Here is an 18,956-nt window from a genome sequence, read left to right as displayed (position 1 = left end):
GGAAAACAGGGAAGGATCAGGGTAGAACTGAGCCAAGAAAGAACCTTTTGGAGCCAGATGGTAGATTTCTGAATGTGATTTCTATTACAGAAAATCTGAGTTTTAGAGAACCGTTGTAGTTTAACCTCAATTTTAGCATATCTAAATATTCTGTTAAACATGTTATTCTAAAGAATGGTATGATTGAGTAATGCAACTGGTTAATATCTGACTCGATGCAGGAAAAAAAAAATTAAGACATTTACCATACATAGGGGCTATCACTGTGGTAACTTCAACAATAATCTGTAACCCCTAGATTCATTAAGAAAATCAAATATAAAATATAATGTTTTTTAACTACAAGTACATTATATTTTAATTATTTTCCTTATTATACGTAATTACATGTATAAATACGGCATTGTGTATTAAATAAGAACATGTGATGAAGAGACAGGGCTTACCAGTTAAGTTTTAGGTTTGAGTTCAAATATGAGAGAAAAACTTATATGTTCACTTGGGCATCCCTGTTGGAAGATGTAAGTGCTTCCAAAAAAAGAGATACTGGTCATCTTTCTTTTTCAATTGTTTCATTGAAAAGAATCTTTTTCAGGTAATAAAACTTACAAGTTAAATTAAAATGCACTCTACTCAATGGCAAGCTACATGAGCAAGAATAATGTGATCACAGTACTTGGAAGTTTTTGATTTATAACTATACTATTCTCTACTTATAAGGCTGCAGTCTAGGAGGCAGAGCAATGAATCATTACAATTGTATATCTGGGAAATGTCAAAAGATTAAGTAAGGGCAGAAGAAGAGAGAAAAGGAAAAACACATTTCTGTTCAAGAAATACTTCTCAATTAATGGGAATATATCAGTAGCACATAAATCCAGTACAGAATTAATAATTAAATTTTTAAAATCTTTAAGTATAACTATTAGTAAACCATAATGCTTAACCTCTCTGGGTAGAAGGCAGATTATCCTCTAAAGCTCTGATAACTAGATTTTCCTTATTCAACTATCATTTAGTGATCTACCCCTAAATACTAAAAGTCTGAAAAAGCAAATTTAAGTTGAAAAAATGAATTAGAAATTTGAACCAATCACTAATGGATCCAGCTTTTTAAAAAAGAACACATATAGTTTAATTGATACTTTGCCAATACAAAAATAAGCATACACAGAATGTTTATTTACTGTTTAAATTACTCCATATTTTCATATATACTGTGAACAGAAAATATATTTTACCTCACACATAGTAAAAACAAACAAGTGCAATTTTTCAAACATTAGAAATCATAATCAAATCTGTACAATGGATAAATAAATGTATACCTCTAACAGTTACCTTGTAACAAAATGAAAACATATTGCCCAAAGTTACCAGTTTACTTAAAATTCTACTTATGATAATACATCTCAATCATAACAACTTGAATCTTTACTACACTGCACAGGTTTAGACAGATAAATATTTTTTAAAAATAGGAGGGGGTGTAATAGGAAATATCAAAATGGCTATAAAGAGCTTTCCAAACATTGGAAATAATATCCAAAAATTAATTAGAGGGAAGAAACCATATTGAATAGATCCACAGGGTACTGGTATTACACTGGTATAGCTTAAGGCAAGGAAACAGGCAAATGCTTGGACTGGAAGGAAAATTTGGCCTTTTTATAAAAAAAAAGCAATGACAACATCAACAATGACAAAACCCTGTCATGGAGCCTTAGAATAACTCTGAGACAAAGTGTACAAAGATTTAGACTTGTCTATCTGAAAACCACAGTTAGAAAGAAAAATCATGTCAGGAAACATATAACATCAGAACATGAGCACATAAATTAAAGGCATACTGTTTATCATTCCACATCATTGCACTTATAAGAAAACAATACTGCAGTCATTCTTGAGTAAGAAAATTTTCAACGAAGTAGTAAGTTCCACAATGAATATAGAAGCAGACAGTTTTATTACCACAAATTTAGTAATATCAAAACACTCAGTGGTGTCACTAAGCTAATTAAATTATCTATACTTTTTACTGGAAAGGTAATCATTTCCCTGCCTTCATATGTTAACTTAAAATCATTTATAAATGGAAATAGAGATCCAGTAGAAAAGACTTTTCACATGCAGTCCTATACAATGCATTCTGGTTCATCAATTATTTTTTAGTATTTCACATGGGATATGTACATTTCCAATATATACAACCATATATGTTCCACAGACATCACTGAACTGTCCTCTTGCCACATGTTTATATTTACATATACATTTATATCGCCAGATAGATGCTTTTGTCCTCTAGGCAGACACAAAGTAAGCCTGAAGCATTTAAGTTTTTTAGGATTTTAGGAACTTAATGTCTTGATTTATCTTGAATAGATGATAAGATGAGGAGTCCACAAAAAAATGTAGCTATACATACCAACCGTTTCAAGAGAGATGAGTTATCTTTAGGAATAATAATCTGGGCAAGATCATTAGTGATCTGAGAAATTTCATGTGCCACACAAACAAATATAAAAGTGCTGACAATGATGTTGAGCATAGGGTTTCCAGGTATGAGTACCAAGATACCCCTTGTGTCCGCTGCCAGCCATATATGATATTGGCAAATAAATAGCTAGGAGGAAAAATATTTAAAGTTAGATATTTTAAGAGGGTCCAAGAATAAATCAGTTTTTTCTAATTTCAACATTTGATAGCATAATAATGTAAGAAGGCTTTTCCAAAACCATTTAATTCTGTCTCAACTATTGGCCCTGAAAAGTCCACTGCAGTCTACACCCTAAAACTCTGACCTCTATACAATCCTTCTTATAAATGAGACTAAAGAAAATGTAGAACATTTTTTCAAGAACTCAAAGATAAATTTATTTTCCCTATTTTAAAAGACAACTTAAGTTGTATGCTCTAAAATGTATCTGTTATGATTACAATATGAATTGTTTTAAAACATTCTATTTCAAATAATAAAGCTCATACTATTCAGAATGTATTTCAAAACCTACTGTTTCAAGCAATTTTATAGATAATTTCATATTGTGTATCTCACAAAAAATGTAACAAGTTGGAATTCCAATCATAATAAGGGGGGACTTTATTATGGTTAGTATCAATAAACTGAATTAGAGTAATATAATATTCAATTATGGAGATAAACAACAAATTAAAATTCCCTCAAGCTTTATTTCATTTATATCTGGTCCAATATTTTTCTCTCCTGATCTCAGCTTAAGACAATGTAAAGAATATTTTGAAAGTCACCTATTTCTAGTCATTTTAAAATAAGGCTTTAAAAACATTCTAAAATACTTTACTGCTGTTAAAAGTTCTGAGTCTTTTCCTTGTAATTCCATAGATAATGGCTTTGGTTTACAAAAAAAGTATATGTCAGACTTACACACCCACATATATATACACATACACATGTACATGAACACATAAACACATAACACCTGGCTGTTTAAGATAAAGCAAAATAGTACTGTACCAACCTCTAATGAAATTTTTCCAAACCAAGCAAAAAATGAACTGTAAACTGAACGAGCATATCCAGGGATGTTCCTTATTAGGATGAAGGCTAAAATCTAAAGAAAAACCACAGAGATAAATATTAACAATCTTTTTATTGAAAAGCATTTTGCCTAAAGCTTTCATTTAAGTGACAACCTTATTCTTTATGTTCTTGAACTTGATACATATACAATGTTTTTTTAAAGTTATTATTGTTCTAGAGTCTACCCAAACTGTATGTCTCACATATGGTCTGTACACTGCATACCAATGTGGATTTTAGGCAGTACATGGCTGAATAATTTTATGTATACTGAAAAAATACAAACTTGCCTGATGCCCTTTCTTTAGAAAAAGTTGATATATTTATGTGGCAAAACTTCATAAAATCCCATGATATAATTTTCCTCTTTCCATAAAGTATCAGCCTGATCAGCAGCCACCCCTTTCTTGACTCTCTTCAAAAGCTTCCTTCCACTCACAGCCATGTTAGTATGGGAAATGGCATGGCTTTTAAAATGTCTTCATATTTGCTCTGCACAGCCTGGCAAATAATGTCTTGAGCTGCATTCACATGTAATATATTTTCCTCTCTGGATTTTTTTCTTCTCCAAAAGAATCTCCAGATTTTGGGCTCCTGGGCCTTCACCCCTCCCTCCTATATTTTGTACCAGGTAGAACAATGCTGTATTTCCTAAACCTCCAATTCATAGTCTCACATTAAATAACCAGTTAAACAACTCTCCTTAGGATTTACCCTTCCTATAAAGAAGCAAGCAATTGTAAAGAAAAACAGTATTTCCACTTTCACGACTACCTTTCAAAACTCTCTCTTATAAAAGGATTAAAAAACCTATTTACACTTCAGAGAAAACCCCATATTCAGTGTTGATCACCTTGGCATCTTGTCAAAGAATCTAGGAAAAAGTCTCTGAGATACATAAAAGATGAGGAAATAGGAGATATATGGATAACTCTATCACTGGGGAAAAGGAGCCAAAGTGAACTACTCAGGTATAATTAAATTCAGTGATTCTCATAGGCCATACCATGAAAGAGACTAATGTTTGAATCTGATCTTTTGCTTGTATTAGATCTGGGACTTGTAACAAGGCACATAACCTTTTGGGTCTATTTCTTCATATAAATGGAGATAAGCTTTTCTTTGAAAGTTTGATGTGAACGGTAAGTAAGAAAACATATATGAGGCACTTCTAGCACACACTGTGAGTCATTTAAAGAAACATTAGGTAATTAATAGTATAGGTAGTATATGTAAATAATAAAAATCATGAAGGTGAGACCTAAATAAAGCCATTAAACATAAAGGCATTTAATGAATTATTAAAGAATTACATAAGCTGTAAAATGCTAGAAAGAATGACATATATATAAATATATATAAATCACGACCCTGAGCAACAGAAAAGAAAATCTAGGAATAGTCCTAAGCAAGTCACTTTTCTTCTTTCTGCCTGTAATGTACCATTTCCCAATGTGTATTTCATTTCTTTCGTATATTCAAGTCTTGTATTTTATCATATACTTAGTAAACAATGGGATTAGGGAAGTACGAAATCAAAGAAATAATGGAGAAGACAACTGGAGTTTGGGGAATTATTCTTATTAGCTTGATATAGAAATAATAATAATGCTTAAAATTTGATTGGCATTTATAACTCAGTGGGTACTGTGCTAAGCACTTTACATATGCTATTTATGGTTAATTACCTGTTCTATAGCTAAATCTTTCTGGAAATTTCAATACAGACTGATGGGTAAAACCAAAAGGACAGGATTTAAGGATTATTGCATAAGACTTCTGTTGGGCTGGGCTGGGAAAATACTTTCCAACTGGATACTAGGAATTTAAACATGTTTAAAATCTTAAAGGAGCCCCCTCAGATAAGTACTCTAAGAATATATATATAGATATATCTGTATTTCTGTCTCTCACATAAGGCTGAATATATAATCACAATGTCCTACCACACACACACACACACACACACACACACACACACACACACACACACACACATCTGTTTGCATCTAACTGTAAAAGTGAAATGTGGTGTGGTCAGGATAAGAACATAATCTGTAGCATTTGAAGTTACTTGGATGCTCTTAACTTTTACAATGGTAGACAAATGCAGTTGAACAGAAGTAGCAGACAATAAAATTAGTCCTTATTTTAGCGTGTGTTCCCAGTTCATTCTTTTATTCTGCAATGGAGAAGCTGAGGCCCTCACAAAAAAAGTAACTCTGGAAATGTGAGTACACAGAGGGTGGTGCCTGGGAATGCAGGCAATACACCTCAGAAGTGCTTATGTTAGTGTTATTCTATATGCAGCCACTCTCTCCCTTAGCTCTCCTTACATGCCTATTGTTCTGTACTGGTTAACTGGGTGTGGTAATGTCTCCCTCCCATCCTGTAAATCACAGAAATGATATCAGATATAATATACAAAGCGTTATAGGTAAGCACTACTACTGTCTGTAGAAGTCACAAAAATGCTATGCAACTATAGTATAATGCTTAAAATTTCATTATCAATTGTATTTCGAGAGTCTATCATATGCTTGGTGTTACTGACTATGTAGAGGTTTAGGAGAAATAAAATAGTCCTTGCATTGACGAGAACTAAAGACCTAAGAGAAGATCCTCCAGAAATTCTCCCTGCTCCTTCTTACTGGGCTACTCATCTTTCAGACCTCAGCTTAGACACTACTCCCTCCATGAACCCTGTTCAGATATCAAGATAGGTTATGAAAAACTCCCAGGTGTTTCCAAAGCAAGCTGTGCTCAACCAACCCCACACTAATCACAGAGGTATCGTATCTTTGCAAAATGTAAATCTGATTTGAGTTGCCCCTCAGCCTCTGCCCACCTCTCAGTCATTGTCACCGGCTTTTCTAGATGCTTGCTGTCCGAGTTCCAGCCCCATTGGCCTTCTTTAAGTTTCTTGAATGTACCATGCTCTCTTCCTCTACAGGTCCCAAGTTCTTGCTGCCTGCTGTGCCTTCAAACCTCCATTCTCAGTTTAATTTTCTCAGGGAAATCATCTCTGAACCCCTGATCACCTTCCCTACAAATCTAAGTAGGTCATATACTCTGATTATATTTTCTTATAGCATTATGTACTTCTATTTATAATTATGTGGTTATTACATGATTATTATCTGTAATAGAAGAATATAGGCTTCATGAGGGTAGGAACTATCTGGTTTGGTTAACCACTGCATCCTCTGATGTAACATCTAGCAAATAATAAGTATTCAAGTATTTGTTAAATGAATAAAAAAATTCATTAAACAAATGAATGTTTATTAATCCACATCTCTATTAGACTATAAGATTCTTGAAGGCAGGAGCTGTATCTTGTTTAACACTGAGCCTCTTACATCTAGCATGGTACTTAATACATAGTAGATAATAACTATGATTAAGTAAAGAAATAAAGAAATTTGAATAAATGATAAAAAAGCAAATATGAGGAGAATTACCATTTTCTAAGTGCCTATTAAGTGACAAATACTGAGCTGCATCATATGATTTAATACACAACCCTGTGAAAGATATTTTAATATCACTATTACTACAGTGGAAGGTAGGACTTTAGAAAGATTACTAACTTCCCTGCATTTTCTGGAGTTTGATCTCAAACCTCTCTGCCTCTAAAAACTATGTTCTTATCAAGAATTAAGAAGTAAAAATTTCTCTAAATCAAGATAATTACCTGTACCACAGAAACAGATGGGTGGAGTTCATTGCACTCTGCTTTGTTTTTACAACTGCTAGCCCAGATGGAATAGGTCTAAAACAAGAAAATGTATGGATCAGTTTAGAAAAAACAGTTAAGTATTACACAGGCATAATTCTCACTTAAAAATTTTTTTTTACAGTTTTCTTTATTCATAACATTATACTTCATTATGCTTTATAAAAGTGTCAGCAGAAACTGCCTGCTGGTTTGCTCATCACTTGTCATGGTATCCTCAACTGTCCAAACAGAAGAAAGCAGAGAGAAAGGAGCACAGGTCTGTGCTTTTCTGGGTAAAGTGACCCTGAGGCAGTGATGACTTTTTATGTCGAACACTTTACATTATATTTTTTCCCAAATTTATTAAAACTTTTAAATTCCTACTTCACTGAGCTCTGTTATTCTTCATATTTAACATATATGCATTCTCTTTAAATGTATGTCCAATTATAAAAATAAAGAGAAAAAAATTTTAAAGTAAAAATGTATTTATTAAAAATAATTGGTTACATCCTATATCTTAAAGCTAATTTTCTATACCATTAGAATTTTCAAAAACTAGAAGATTACATTTTAAAACTTACCAAGAAAGAAACTACTGAAATAAACAATAGAAAATTTGAAATTTTGTTCGAAAAAAGAGGTTCACCCTTTCCTTCAGAAAGTACTTGACGCTTCTGTAAAGCCAGATAGATGAAAGCAAACAGCATTCCATGAAAGACTACCTGAAAGATACAGAAAATTTGTTTTAAACAGTTACTTTTCAAAAAATAGCAAAAATATTTGGTTAATGCGGAATATATGTATAAAAATAAGTAGGTTAAAAGCTTAAAGGTTTGGAGTTTCTATGAAGGACTTAAACTTCAAGAGTAAAACTTTAAGCAATGAAATAAAGCCAATGATTATTAGAAATCATCAGCAACAGAGACAAGCAAACATCTCTCACAACAATATGAGACAATACAAGACAAAGCTGGTCCATTAGGAGCAGTCTCAGCAGCAAGTGAAGTAATAAAGACAATTTAAAAATAATGATAAGAAACTCTCCTAAAGACACGTGATAAAACTTAAGTGTACCCAACAAAGATAAAACACATTTTGTATTGGTCCCTTCAGTCAATAAAAACAAGAATAACACAATGAATCACAATTTTAAAAGGGAGTATATGTACACAAGAGTGGGGAAAAAATATGAACCAGAAAGGACAAGAGCTTTCTTTTTTAAACAATGACTTAATGTGACCTATCACTTCAATAGACTGAGTGTTTGTGTCCCCCTGCCCCAATTCATATGTTGAAATCTAATCCTCAGTGTGATGGTTTTGGGGGTAGGGCCTTTGGAAGGTGATTAGGTCTTGAGGGTAGAGACTTCATAAATGGGATTAGTGCCCTTATAGAAGAGGCTCCAGTGAGCTGCCTTGCCCCTTCCACCATGTGAGGACACAGTGAGAAGAAGGCTGTTAATGAACCAGGAAGTAGGCCCTCCCCAGCCACTTAAACCTGCCAGCAACTTGGTCTTGTACTTCTCAGCCTCCAGAACTGAGAAATAAATTTCTGCTCTTTATAAGCCACCCAGTCTCCAGTATTCTGTTATAGCAGCCTTAATAACCTAAGACAATCATATCATAGTAGACTGCTGTAATGAGAAAGTTGAGAATTTAAAATTATTTGATGTGAAGACTTTAGCAAAAATTTTTATTCATACTCATATACAGTTTTGAGATGCAATGCAGTACATTGGAAAGTGCATAGGATTAAAAACCAGGAATGGCACAGAACAGGCACTAAGAAAACATCTGTTGAAAGAAAAAAAAAGATGAGTCAAAAATGGAAGGAAAAGGGGAAAGAGTGAAGAAATTAATATTTATTTAGTGTCTATTATTTTCCAGATGCTCTGCTAGACATTTTACACTTTCTCTGCCAGTTGAATTTTAACCACCTTTCAGTGTTAAGTTCTTGGAATAATCCCAGACACCGGTCTTTCTTCTTTGCATACTATACCACAAAATCCATACTGCACAGTTTAGTACCACATTATAAGTAGTAACCTTGGGTTTTTAAATAGATTTTTAAGGCTTGGAAGCCTGGTCTTCTTTCTCTAATATATGCCTTATGATACCAACATCTAGGGCACATATTGGGCTCAATAAATATTGTTTTGAATGGCTGAAGTATATATATATATATATATATATATATATATATATATATATATATATATATATACACACACATATATATATACATATATATATATACACATATATATATACATATATATATGATACATTACTTATAAGTCAAAATTAGAACTCAGACAAAGGCCATTTTATAGATAATATTTTTACAGTATTTTCCTGCTGACGTACATACACATGTATACTCTTTTGCTGACGTAAAGAAAAACGGGGTGGTAGTGGACTGCTTTGACTTACTAAATCAAAATGTTCATTTACTCAAAAAATAAATAGATCAAAATTTTTTGAATCATTTTCTGACAGTATAATTTGAAATGGCAAAATATTACAGAGTAAATACATACGTAACGGTCTAACCTCCATCTGAACCACCATTCATATACGTTTCCTTTCAGTTCAAAACACTTAGACAATGGCCAAAGAGAAAATATCTTCTCAAATGCACCCTGAGAAAAGGAATTCAGAAAATAAATTAAAATGATACAAGTCAATACCTGCTTTGCAATTCTATTATATACTGTAGTTTTCTAAAGTTAGAATTACATAATGGTTACTCACAATTTTTGAACTCTATTTCATTTGAAAATATAGCTTCATTTGAAATTTATTTGACAATAAATTTATTTTACTGATGGCCAATAAAGACAACCTAAAACTTTTAAAACTTATTTTCACTTCATATGAAAGATTACTGAGATTGTAAAATTGAAAAAAAAAAAAAAGAAAGAAAGAAAGAAAAATCCTTGTAATTGGAAAAGTTATTCTATTTAAGGTTTTTAATCCAGTACACAAAACAGCTAATACTTACTAATCAAACAGAAAAGTACAAAATACTTCAGCCAATATGGTATAAAGATTCCAGTAATGATTGGCAAGGTTAAGATATAGGTTTTCTTTCTTTAATTGTCCTTAACAATCTATAATTAACTATTTAAGTTAGAAGAGTTCTCTGAATTAGTCACCTTACAATCAACCACACCCAAATGCCATTACTAACCTCTGAAACAAAGTTTACAATTTTACTCTGGGCAAGTTCATGAATGGTACCCTCTTATTAATCTGACAGCCTGGAAAATGTGGGAATGTAGGGGCAGAAGTCTTGGGTACATTTCTGCACATTAATGAAGTCTTTCAAAGAAGAGAACAAAAACCTCAATTTCCAGACTAAAGAATGACGACAAACTCTATAAAGTAAAGCTCCATTATCAGACTTAATGCCACATCATAAAAAGAGTAGCATCACAATTTTTAAAAAGGCTATTAAAAGCCAAAGAAAAAATATAAAAATAATATATTTTAGGTAATGTTGAATCCCTAGGTCAGAAAAACTTTATTATTTTAATAAAATGCAATGGTCGCCATTCTGTGGTCACCACAGAATTTAAAATTCACACAGCATATCAAAAATAGGTTCTATCAAAATCTGTGACTCAGAAAATTAAGGAGATTCTTACTAAGAGCTGCAATCTGAAGTACTTATGGATCATATATATATTGACATGAATATAGATATATAGTATAATAGGTATATATCTATTAGATATAGATATATGATCTTATAGATCAGAAATATAGCATATTTATGACATACAATGTATTTACAATTTAAAATATTATTTCTAATTAAAAACTTATTTCTTATGTGATCAATAAAGAATCATTTATTAAGCACCCATTTTGTGAAAGACAGTGCTCTGCACTGGACTGTGTACTATTTTCCTTGTCAAGTGGTCAATACTGACTCAAAGCTGGGAAAACCTTCTTAGTCCTTTTATTGAACTTCTGGTTAGCTTTCCTTTTTTCCCTCAGAACTGTCCACGGAGTGTTGGAAATTTTAATGAATAACTGTCAAGTAGTTGTTGCTGTTACTTGGCTATTTCTTTATACACTTGCCTGTTGTTTCCTTATTATTTTATGTCCTTTAAAAAATCTTGGATGTCATGGGAAATAGAAATGCTTTCAATACTTCTAAGTATGAAAATAAGTATAAAAGACCTCAAAAGAATCCCCAAAACAGTTTCATAGGATTATAAATACACACAAAATGCCTCTAGAGCATTTACACCTGACAGAGCCAGGTACAAAATGGAGTGTTGGAGATGCAAGTAAACTGCAGAATATGTCACAACTACAGGCAGTCAAATTAAAATATTTTGTTATAAATACCTCACTGCCCAAATAATATGTCTGCCTGATGGATTTAACCAGCAGGCAGCAGATTGTCATCCTGCTAATAATATAACCGAGAAAAACCTCAACCATCAGAATAGGAGAAGGAAACATCAGAGCTGGGAAAATGACCAAAAATTTTATTGAATTAAACACACTACATATATACAAACACCTTTGCTCTCAAGTTGGTTTTACTAACTGCCAAAATCTTACTCTCTGTAGTTATAGAAAAATCAAGTTACACTTTGATGCAATGAATAATGCACAAACTAAGTTGCAAATTCTGTCAAGAGAATTTTGATCTCCACTTAGAGTAGTGTCTTATGAGGCATTCAATAAACGTTTGATTGATCAAAGTCAAGTAAAATGGATCTTGAACAACTTGCCAGAGGAAGAGCTTTAAATTGCTCTTACAACAAAAACAGTGATAACAAAAGTAGATAGGTCTCAAAAGAACTACACTGAGTAATCAACTACACAGTGACACTTTTATTACAGTCATTAAAAAATGAAGCTGGAAAAAAGCTCTGACTCTTTTCATATACTTTAAGACTTGAACTTTAAAATAAAATATTAAAAAATATAGACTGAAAAGATTATACAAACCTGAGAATATGCCAAAAAACATATGCATAACAGCAAAAAAGCTAGTTTCAACAGTAAGCCAAAATGCCAGAAACAATTTCCTAAGAGAGAAAATATTTAATTTACTAAGAAATATAAAACTAGATAACATATTAAGTACCCTATTTAATGTATTTATACCCCGAATAGTTCTTAAAATAATTTAAGGCTGCATACAAGGATACACAAAATACATCTAGGTAGTATAAATTACAAGTAGGGCAAAAAGAAGAAAAGGTGGAGGATTCTTGCTAGGAATGAGGCTACAAAGTATAACTGATACTCTATCTACCTGCTGTTCATTCACTATATATTTTAAAATACCTCCTGGATTCAAATTGTACCTATTAATTACTGAACATTACAACAAAATTTGGAACAATCTGTTCAATGTAATTCTAACAAAAACTCATGTTAAATATAACTTAGGTAATATTGCTTAAACATTAAATTTTCAAGGAGAGAGTTTTAACTCCCTAATAAACTAGGATTTAACCACAAGATATATTTTAACATATGCATATTTTAAGTAACGTGTTCAAAGTTTATACACTTTGATTGATTATTTGATTAATATGCTGGGTTTGTGTAGAGGAATTAAACTACAGGGGCTGTCCAAAGATGCTGAAACTCAACTCTTTATTGAAGAATTATTTGGTATTATGATGGAAGCCAATGGAAGAATACTTTTTGATTTTTTTCCAACCAAATAATATTTGGCTGAAAGAATCAAGTTAAATACATTGTTAAAAATCAAAAATTCTTGGGCCGGCCCCATGGCCCACTCAGGAGAGTGCGGTGCTGGTAGCGCTGATGACACAGGTTCAGATCCTATACAGGGATGGCTGGTGCGCTCACTGGCTGAGCGTGGTGCAAACAACACCAAGCCAAGGGCTCCTATCCCCTTACCAGTCGGGGGAAAAAAAAATAAAAAATTCTTTATTTTTCAAAAAAAGGGAAGATTTTATTTTAATGATACGATCTTGAGGGAAAAAAGCATTAAGATGAATAACTGTGGCCTCACTTTGAACATTATCAGTAACTGGCTATGCGAAATTTGAAAATGGCAATCTTTTGGGTACCTAGGTTTCCTTATATGTAAAACAGGTTGGTAATAACTGCTAAACAGTTGTCTAGAAGATTAAATTATATTAATGCTTTTAGACTGTTTGATGTAAGAAGCCTTTTTGCAAACTAATATTTACTCGAAATCTCAGTATATATAAGAAATCAAATAAAGCAGGGCTGCCAAGATTGAAATAGGATGTAAGGGTTTAGAGCCCTATTTGGCTTTCCCTTATCTCTTCTTCCAGCCATGTCCACTCTGGCTCTGGGCAAGACAGTTTCAAAACTGTTGCACTAGTTAATATGTAAACTGGTTTTGAAAAACTTAACTTTAATAAAGGGAAAACACACACATAATATAAATGTAAACTATTATTCTGAATGTTACATTACTTGAACTACTTAAATGTAACATTTTAGAAACATAGTCTAAGAACAAAATTTCAAAATGTCAAAACAACAAATAACTTTAAAATGTCATCAAGGTAGTATAAATTAGAAGTAGGGCAAAAAGAAAAAAAGGAAAAAAGAAAAGATACTACATCTTTTAATAAAAATAATCACCCTTAGCAACTAAAAAGAAATTTAGTACACTGACAGAATACATTTAAAAATATTAGTAAGAGGATATATTTACCATTTGCTTTTTTTTGGATTATTTGTGGCCATAGTGCTAAAGTAACATAGATGACCATGAACCATACAGTGACCAAAGGGACAAAGTAATAGAATTGATAAGGCCGATCCATTACTATACATAACACCACTACCAGGAAATTGAGACGAAATAAGACCTATTAAAAAGGAGAAGAAAATGATTTTCATTCCAGGCATACATGACAAGCAAAGACAGATTTTCTCTGAAGGGGTATAAACGTTTAGGACTCAAATAATGACTGTACAAGTGTATTTTACTAATCACTAAAATTACTTTTGTTCTACCATAACCATAAACAGTTGAATATATAATACTCATGCATCATTATGTTAACTAAATCCCAGTAAAACACTAGCCTGAGCTGTCTTCTACTTACAATTGCCATCTTGTTAAATTAGGGGAAAAACTGTAAACCACCTTCCTAGGGCTAGAGTTTATAAACAGAGATTAGATTATCTCAAGAAAAGAGTGTCCATTTCTTCTCCTTTTTAATGTTGATTTACCCCACTTGGGATTAAATTGAGAGTTGTCATAGATAGAAAATCATGTTACTTAAGTTAAAAAGTGTCTTTGGGACCTCCGTAACAGATGTAGCAGATATCAGTTTGATGTCACTCAAAGAACACAGAATGTGAGCAGATTTATATTAGCGCTGTACCACTTACTATGCAACCTTGGGCAAATTATTTAACCTCTCTCTAAGCCTCAGTTTCTTCATCTATAAACATGAAGATAACTCAGGATTGTATTGGAGGATAAATAAAATAATGTTTAGAAAATGATTAGCAAAAGGTAGAAGCTTAGTAAATATTAATCTCTTTTGCAGAGAGAAAACAGCACATTATAATAATTCTAAGTAACTGTGTACATTTCTACAAAAGTGAATCAGCAATGTTGTCCCTTATGTACCGGTGCTTTTATTATATATTCATCTAAATTATATTTTCTTTCCATCACTAATAAATTATTTATCTGAAATTACTAAACTTAGAGCACAGAAATAATATAACTTTTAAGTGCTATTTCATAAAATCAAATTATTCATGGTCTTACAATGACCATATTTATATTTTCACAACAGTTAGGCACAAAAGCATGTTGAGTTGAAAGAAAAAGAAAATAACTGGATGTATTCCTACCTGACATACTCTATGAATTCCAAAGTCTCCTTTGATCCAAAAGTATGAGAAATGCCCATATCCTGTCTGAAAGAGATATGCAGCAACCAGAACTCGAATGTGCATATATACAGGCAAAAACTGTGGACAAAAGTAAACAGGTAAAATGTATGTTATCATCAATTGCACCTTGAATTATAACAAGTACACTTAACAAAGATAATGAATCATCATTATCATTTGGCATTAGCTTAATAAAAAGAACTATTTTCAAAGGCTAGGCATTATAGCAGGGATTACAAAAATGTAGGCTTTGGAATCAGATAGACCTAGGTCCAAATTCTGGTTCTACCCCTTTCTTAGCTATGTCGCTTTAAGTTTAAGTTTTCTGATCTGCAAAATGAGACTCTCATCTCCTTCCTTAGAGGGTTCTTGCAAGGAATGAATGAGATAATAAATGTGAATCACTTTGTATATTAAATTGCACCCAAATGGAATTCAATATATGATAGCTATAATTATTAATCATCACATATCCTGAATACAAGATTACCCTGAATTTCACATTTCTGCAAAGAGAAGATGAAAAACAAAACAAACATAAATCCCACATTTTTGGCCCCCTTAAACATAGAGACTTTAGACCTGTACGTAAAATAGTCAAGCGACTAGCAAAAAATACATATTTTCAAAAATATATGCAAAGACAATTTAGAAATATAATTTTCCTTGCATTCTTACTTTATGAGACAATTTCATTTTACACTCCTACATCACAGTCTTAATCATGACCAAGCCCGAGTCATTTGTCATGATTTTTCAGAGATTCACATCTTTACTTCTGTCTAAATTAAATAAAATACAACACATTTCAAATCTACATATGACAGGAGTCACTAGAAATGTAATCCCATTTGTAAGTACTAATTCTTATAACCTTAGAACACTGCTATTCCATCTGTCCACCACCCACTGGTCCTTTAGGTGTATATTCACTATCTCCACAACATAACCCGTGTACTGCTTTTAAAAATGATCTTTAAAAGGTTTGATGAGTAACATCCAACCTTTGCAATTATAAGGCCATTCTTTTCAAGATAATTACTGAATCTATGCAAAATTTCTTTGGCTTCTATTTTATAGACCCATCTGATCACCTCTGCAAATACCAAGGATTGATTAACACTGCTTATGGCCATTTTAGGTAAATGTGCCTTCCCCAAGTGATACTTTGTAGGATAAAATTAAGTAATTAAGTGGACACATTAAGTAGACTTTATAAGGCCTCAAATGTATGTATCTTCTGCATACATCCTTGAATGCATATCTTTCTTTTTTGGAGGGATATTTTTTCTGGAAGAAAAAAAAATCTGAACTACAATAGATCATAAATTCTTCTACATAGCTGCTACTCTAACCAACCTGATAGATTCTCTGTCTCTAAAATTGCTCCTTCTTATGCTTCCTGGTTAATTCTCTTTTGTTTACCTATTTATTCTGCCCTGGAATGTTTATTCCCTAACCACATTTTGCTTATTCAAATCCTATTCTTCCTGGTTCAAAATTCCAATCTTTATTCTCTGATGAAAGTCATTTCTCCTTCCTCTGAGTTCCTATAGCACCAACAAACTATATATCAAACATAGGATTTTTATTTATTGCCCTTCATCATTAGTTCTTTTTAAATGTATCATCTCATTATTAGATCAGAAATTTTTAATGAAGATATAACATATTAGCAATCACAGGCATAAAGGTTGGAAATATAGTACTGAAATAGCCTCAGAATTTATCTAATCCAAATCTGTATCCTTTTCTCATTCTTGAATGCATTCTAAAACATCCCCTTTGTGGATTTACCTAAGCATCTTTTAATAGCAGAAAACTTACAAACTCCCAAGGCAATCCATTTTCAGATGGCTAACTGCTATAAAGTTCCTTTTCATAAAAAGTTGAAATCTAACTATAGATAAAAGCTACCAGCTTCAGCCCTCTAGATCAGCATTGTCAAATAGAAATAAAATGTGAGCCATAAGTAATCTTTTAATGTGGCTACCAGAACATTTAAAAAGTTAAAAAAAAAAAAGTGAAACAAATTTTAAGAAATGTATTTTATTTACTCAAATATCCAAAATATTATCATTTCAACATGTAATAAGATGTTTTACATTCTTTTCTTATATGAAGTTTTTGAACTTAGTATAAATTTATCATAACAAATCATTCTTAATCTGGTATGTGTTCCACAGTTACAGCACTTTAAAATTCTGACTAGCTACATTCAGGTGCTCAATAGTCACGTGTAGCTAGTGGCTACCATAAAGGAGAGTCCAGTTCTACAGCCATATGGCTGAGTTAAATCACTCTTACATTTGATAGCTCTATAAGTATTTGAAAACAGATGTCAAAGCTAGGTTAACCGTTCCCAATTACTTTAACCACTCTCCATAAAACATGCTTTCAAGTCCCTTCAAGACTGGGACTGCAAAGTCGGACCTTGGTTATTATATTTAAAAAATAAATGCAATTCACTTAAACTCAATTAAACACTATCACAACAACTTTCCAAGTTCCTGCCAATGTTGGCCTATTACAAATTTCATGTTCTATTTCTCCCAGTTTTTTATTTTAAGATATTTTAAAGCAACAGGAAAGTTGTAAGAATAGTACAATGGACACATATAGCATGCTGAACCACTTGAAAGTATGTTGCAGACCATGTGACAGTGCTCCTAAATATTTCATCACGTATCTCCAAGGAATAAAGAACAGTTTCTTACACTACCACATTATAATTATCATACCCAAGAAATTTAACAAGAATATAATAATATCTACTATACAATCCATATTCAAATCTCTCCAATTATTCTAGTAATATCCTTCATGGTTAAAAAAAATTTTTTTTGATCTAGGAACCTCAAATCAAGGACAACATATTGCATTTAGTTCTCATGCCTCTTTAGTCTCTTTTAATCCAAACTGTTTTCCTTTTGTCTTTCATGAGTCAAGTATTAAGTAAAACAAAATTTTAGTATTGAAAATATATTTGGAATTCCAACTTCATTAGATTTAGGAGCCAGGCTAGCTTCTGGTTCTGTTCTTTTTCTAGTCCCCCAAATTTTCCTCATGATCTTTTACTCAGGTCTTTTCATGAAAGTTACAAACTCTCAAAGGCAAAAAACCAATCGAACACCAAATCATTTACTGTATATACCAAACTTGTTGCTCTCTCCATATTAAACTCAGCATTTTATCCATATTTGATATAAATTATATTTTAAAAGAATGTTTATACTAACAGTTACAATCTGCCAGACCATCTGGATTTTTTTAGTAATTCTCTGGAATTTGACAGTTTCTCTTTTGGCATAAAAACATGGCACAACTAAAGTTTGACATATTTTACTGAAAATAAAAAACATTAAGATTAGGTAATTAAAATAACTATGGCAGTTAAAAAGTTTTTAATGAGAGTAATTCCTCAAATATCTAAGAATCCATCCTAAGATATGTTATAAACTGTATTAATAATGCTTTGCCAATGTACATATAGGTAATTTGAACTACAAAATCCTATATAAAGTAAGAGATATATTCATTGATCATTACAGATGATCTGTTAATGAAAAGTATATCTTACCAAAGCAGGATTTTTTTTTTTTTTAATTGTAACTTAGAATGTACTGGTATGTAGTTTAAGAAGATCTTCTAGAATTTTAGGTTGGTAAATGACTATAATAGAATGCCAAATTGACTTCATTCTTTTATGATCTAAATCCTTTCTGAAATCACTGAATTGAGGAACTTAATCTGCCATTAATTCTTTCTACCTGAT

At 32.0% G+C, this 18,956-nt stretch overlaps 1 protein-coding gene across 2 annotated transcripts in view; it reads right to left on the bottom strand.

Moving 5' to 3' along the window:
• Positions 1 to 1,673: 1,673 nt before the first annotated feature.
• Positions 1,674 to 18,956, bottom strand: part of CASD1 (CAS1 domain containing 1) — a 46,683-nt gene continuing 29,400 nt past the window's right edge. For both annotated transcript variants that reach the window (XM_063099655.1, XM_063099656.1), the window contains 8 exons: positions 15,140 to 15,259; positions 13,980 to 14,136; positions 12,260 to 12,339; positions 9,826 to 9,927; positions 7,868 to 8,008; positions 7,260 to 7,337; positions 3,501 to 3,593; positions 1,674 to 2,626 (listed from right to left, as the gene is read on the bottom strand). In XM_063099655.1, coding sequence (XP_062955725.1) covers positions 2,360 to 2,626; positions 3,501 to 3,593; positions 7,260 to 7,337; positions 7,868 to 8,008; positions 9,826 to 9,927; positions 12,260 to 12,339; positions 13,980 to 14,136; positions 15,140 to 15,259 — 1,038 coding nt within the window. In that variant the 3' untranslated portion in view covers positions 1,674 to 2,359. The remainder of the gene's footprint in view (positions 2,627 to 3,500; positions 3,594 to 7,259; positions 7,338 to 7,867; positions 8,009 to 9,825; positions 9,928 to 12,259; positions 12,340 to 13,979; positions 14,137 to 15,139; positions 15,260 to 18,956) is intronic.

The sequence above is a fragment of the Cynocephalus volans genome, chromosome 6 (assembly GCF_027409185.1).
Source record: "Cynocephalus volans isolate mCynVol1 chromosome 6, mCynVol1.pri, whole genome shotgun sequence".
NCBI classification, from domain to species: domain Eukaryota; kingdom Metazoa; phylum Chordata; class Mammalia; order Dermoptera; family Cynocephalidae; genus Cynocephalus; species Cynocephalus volans.
Note: the sequence above shows the minus strand (reverse complement) of the source record. Positions and strands in the feature narration are given on the sequence as shown.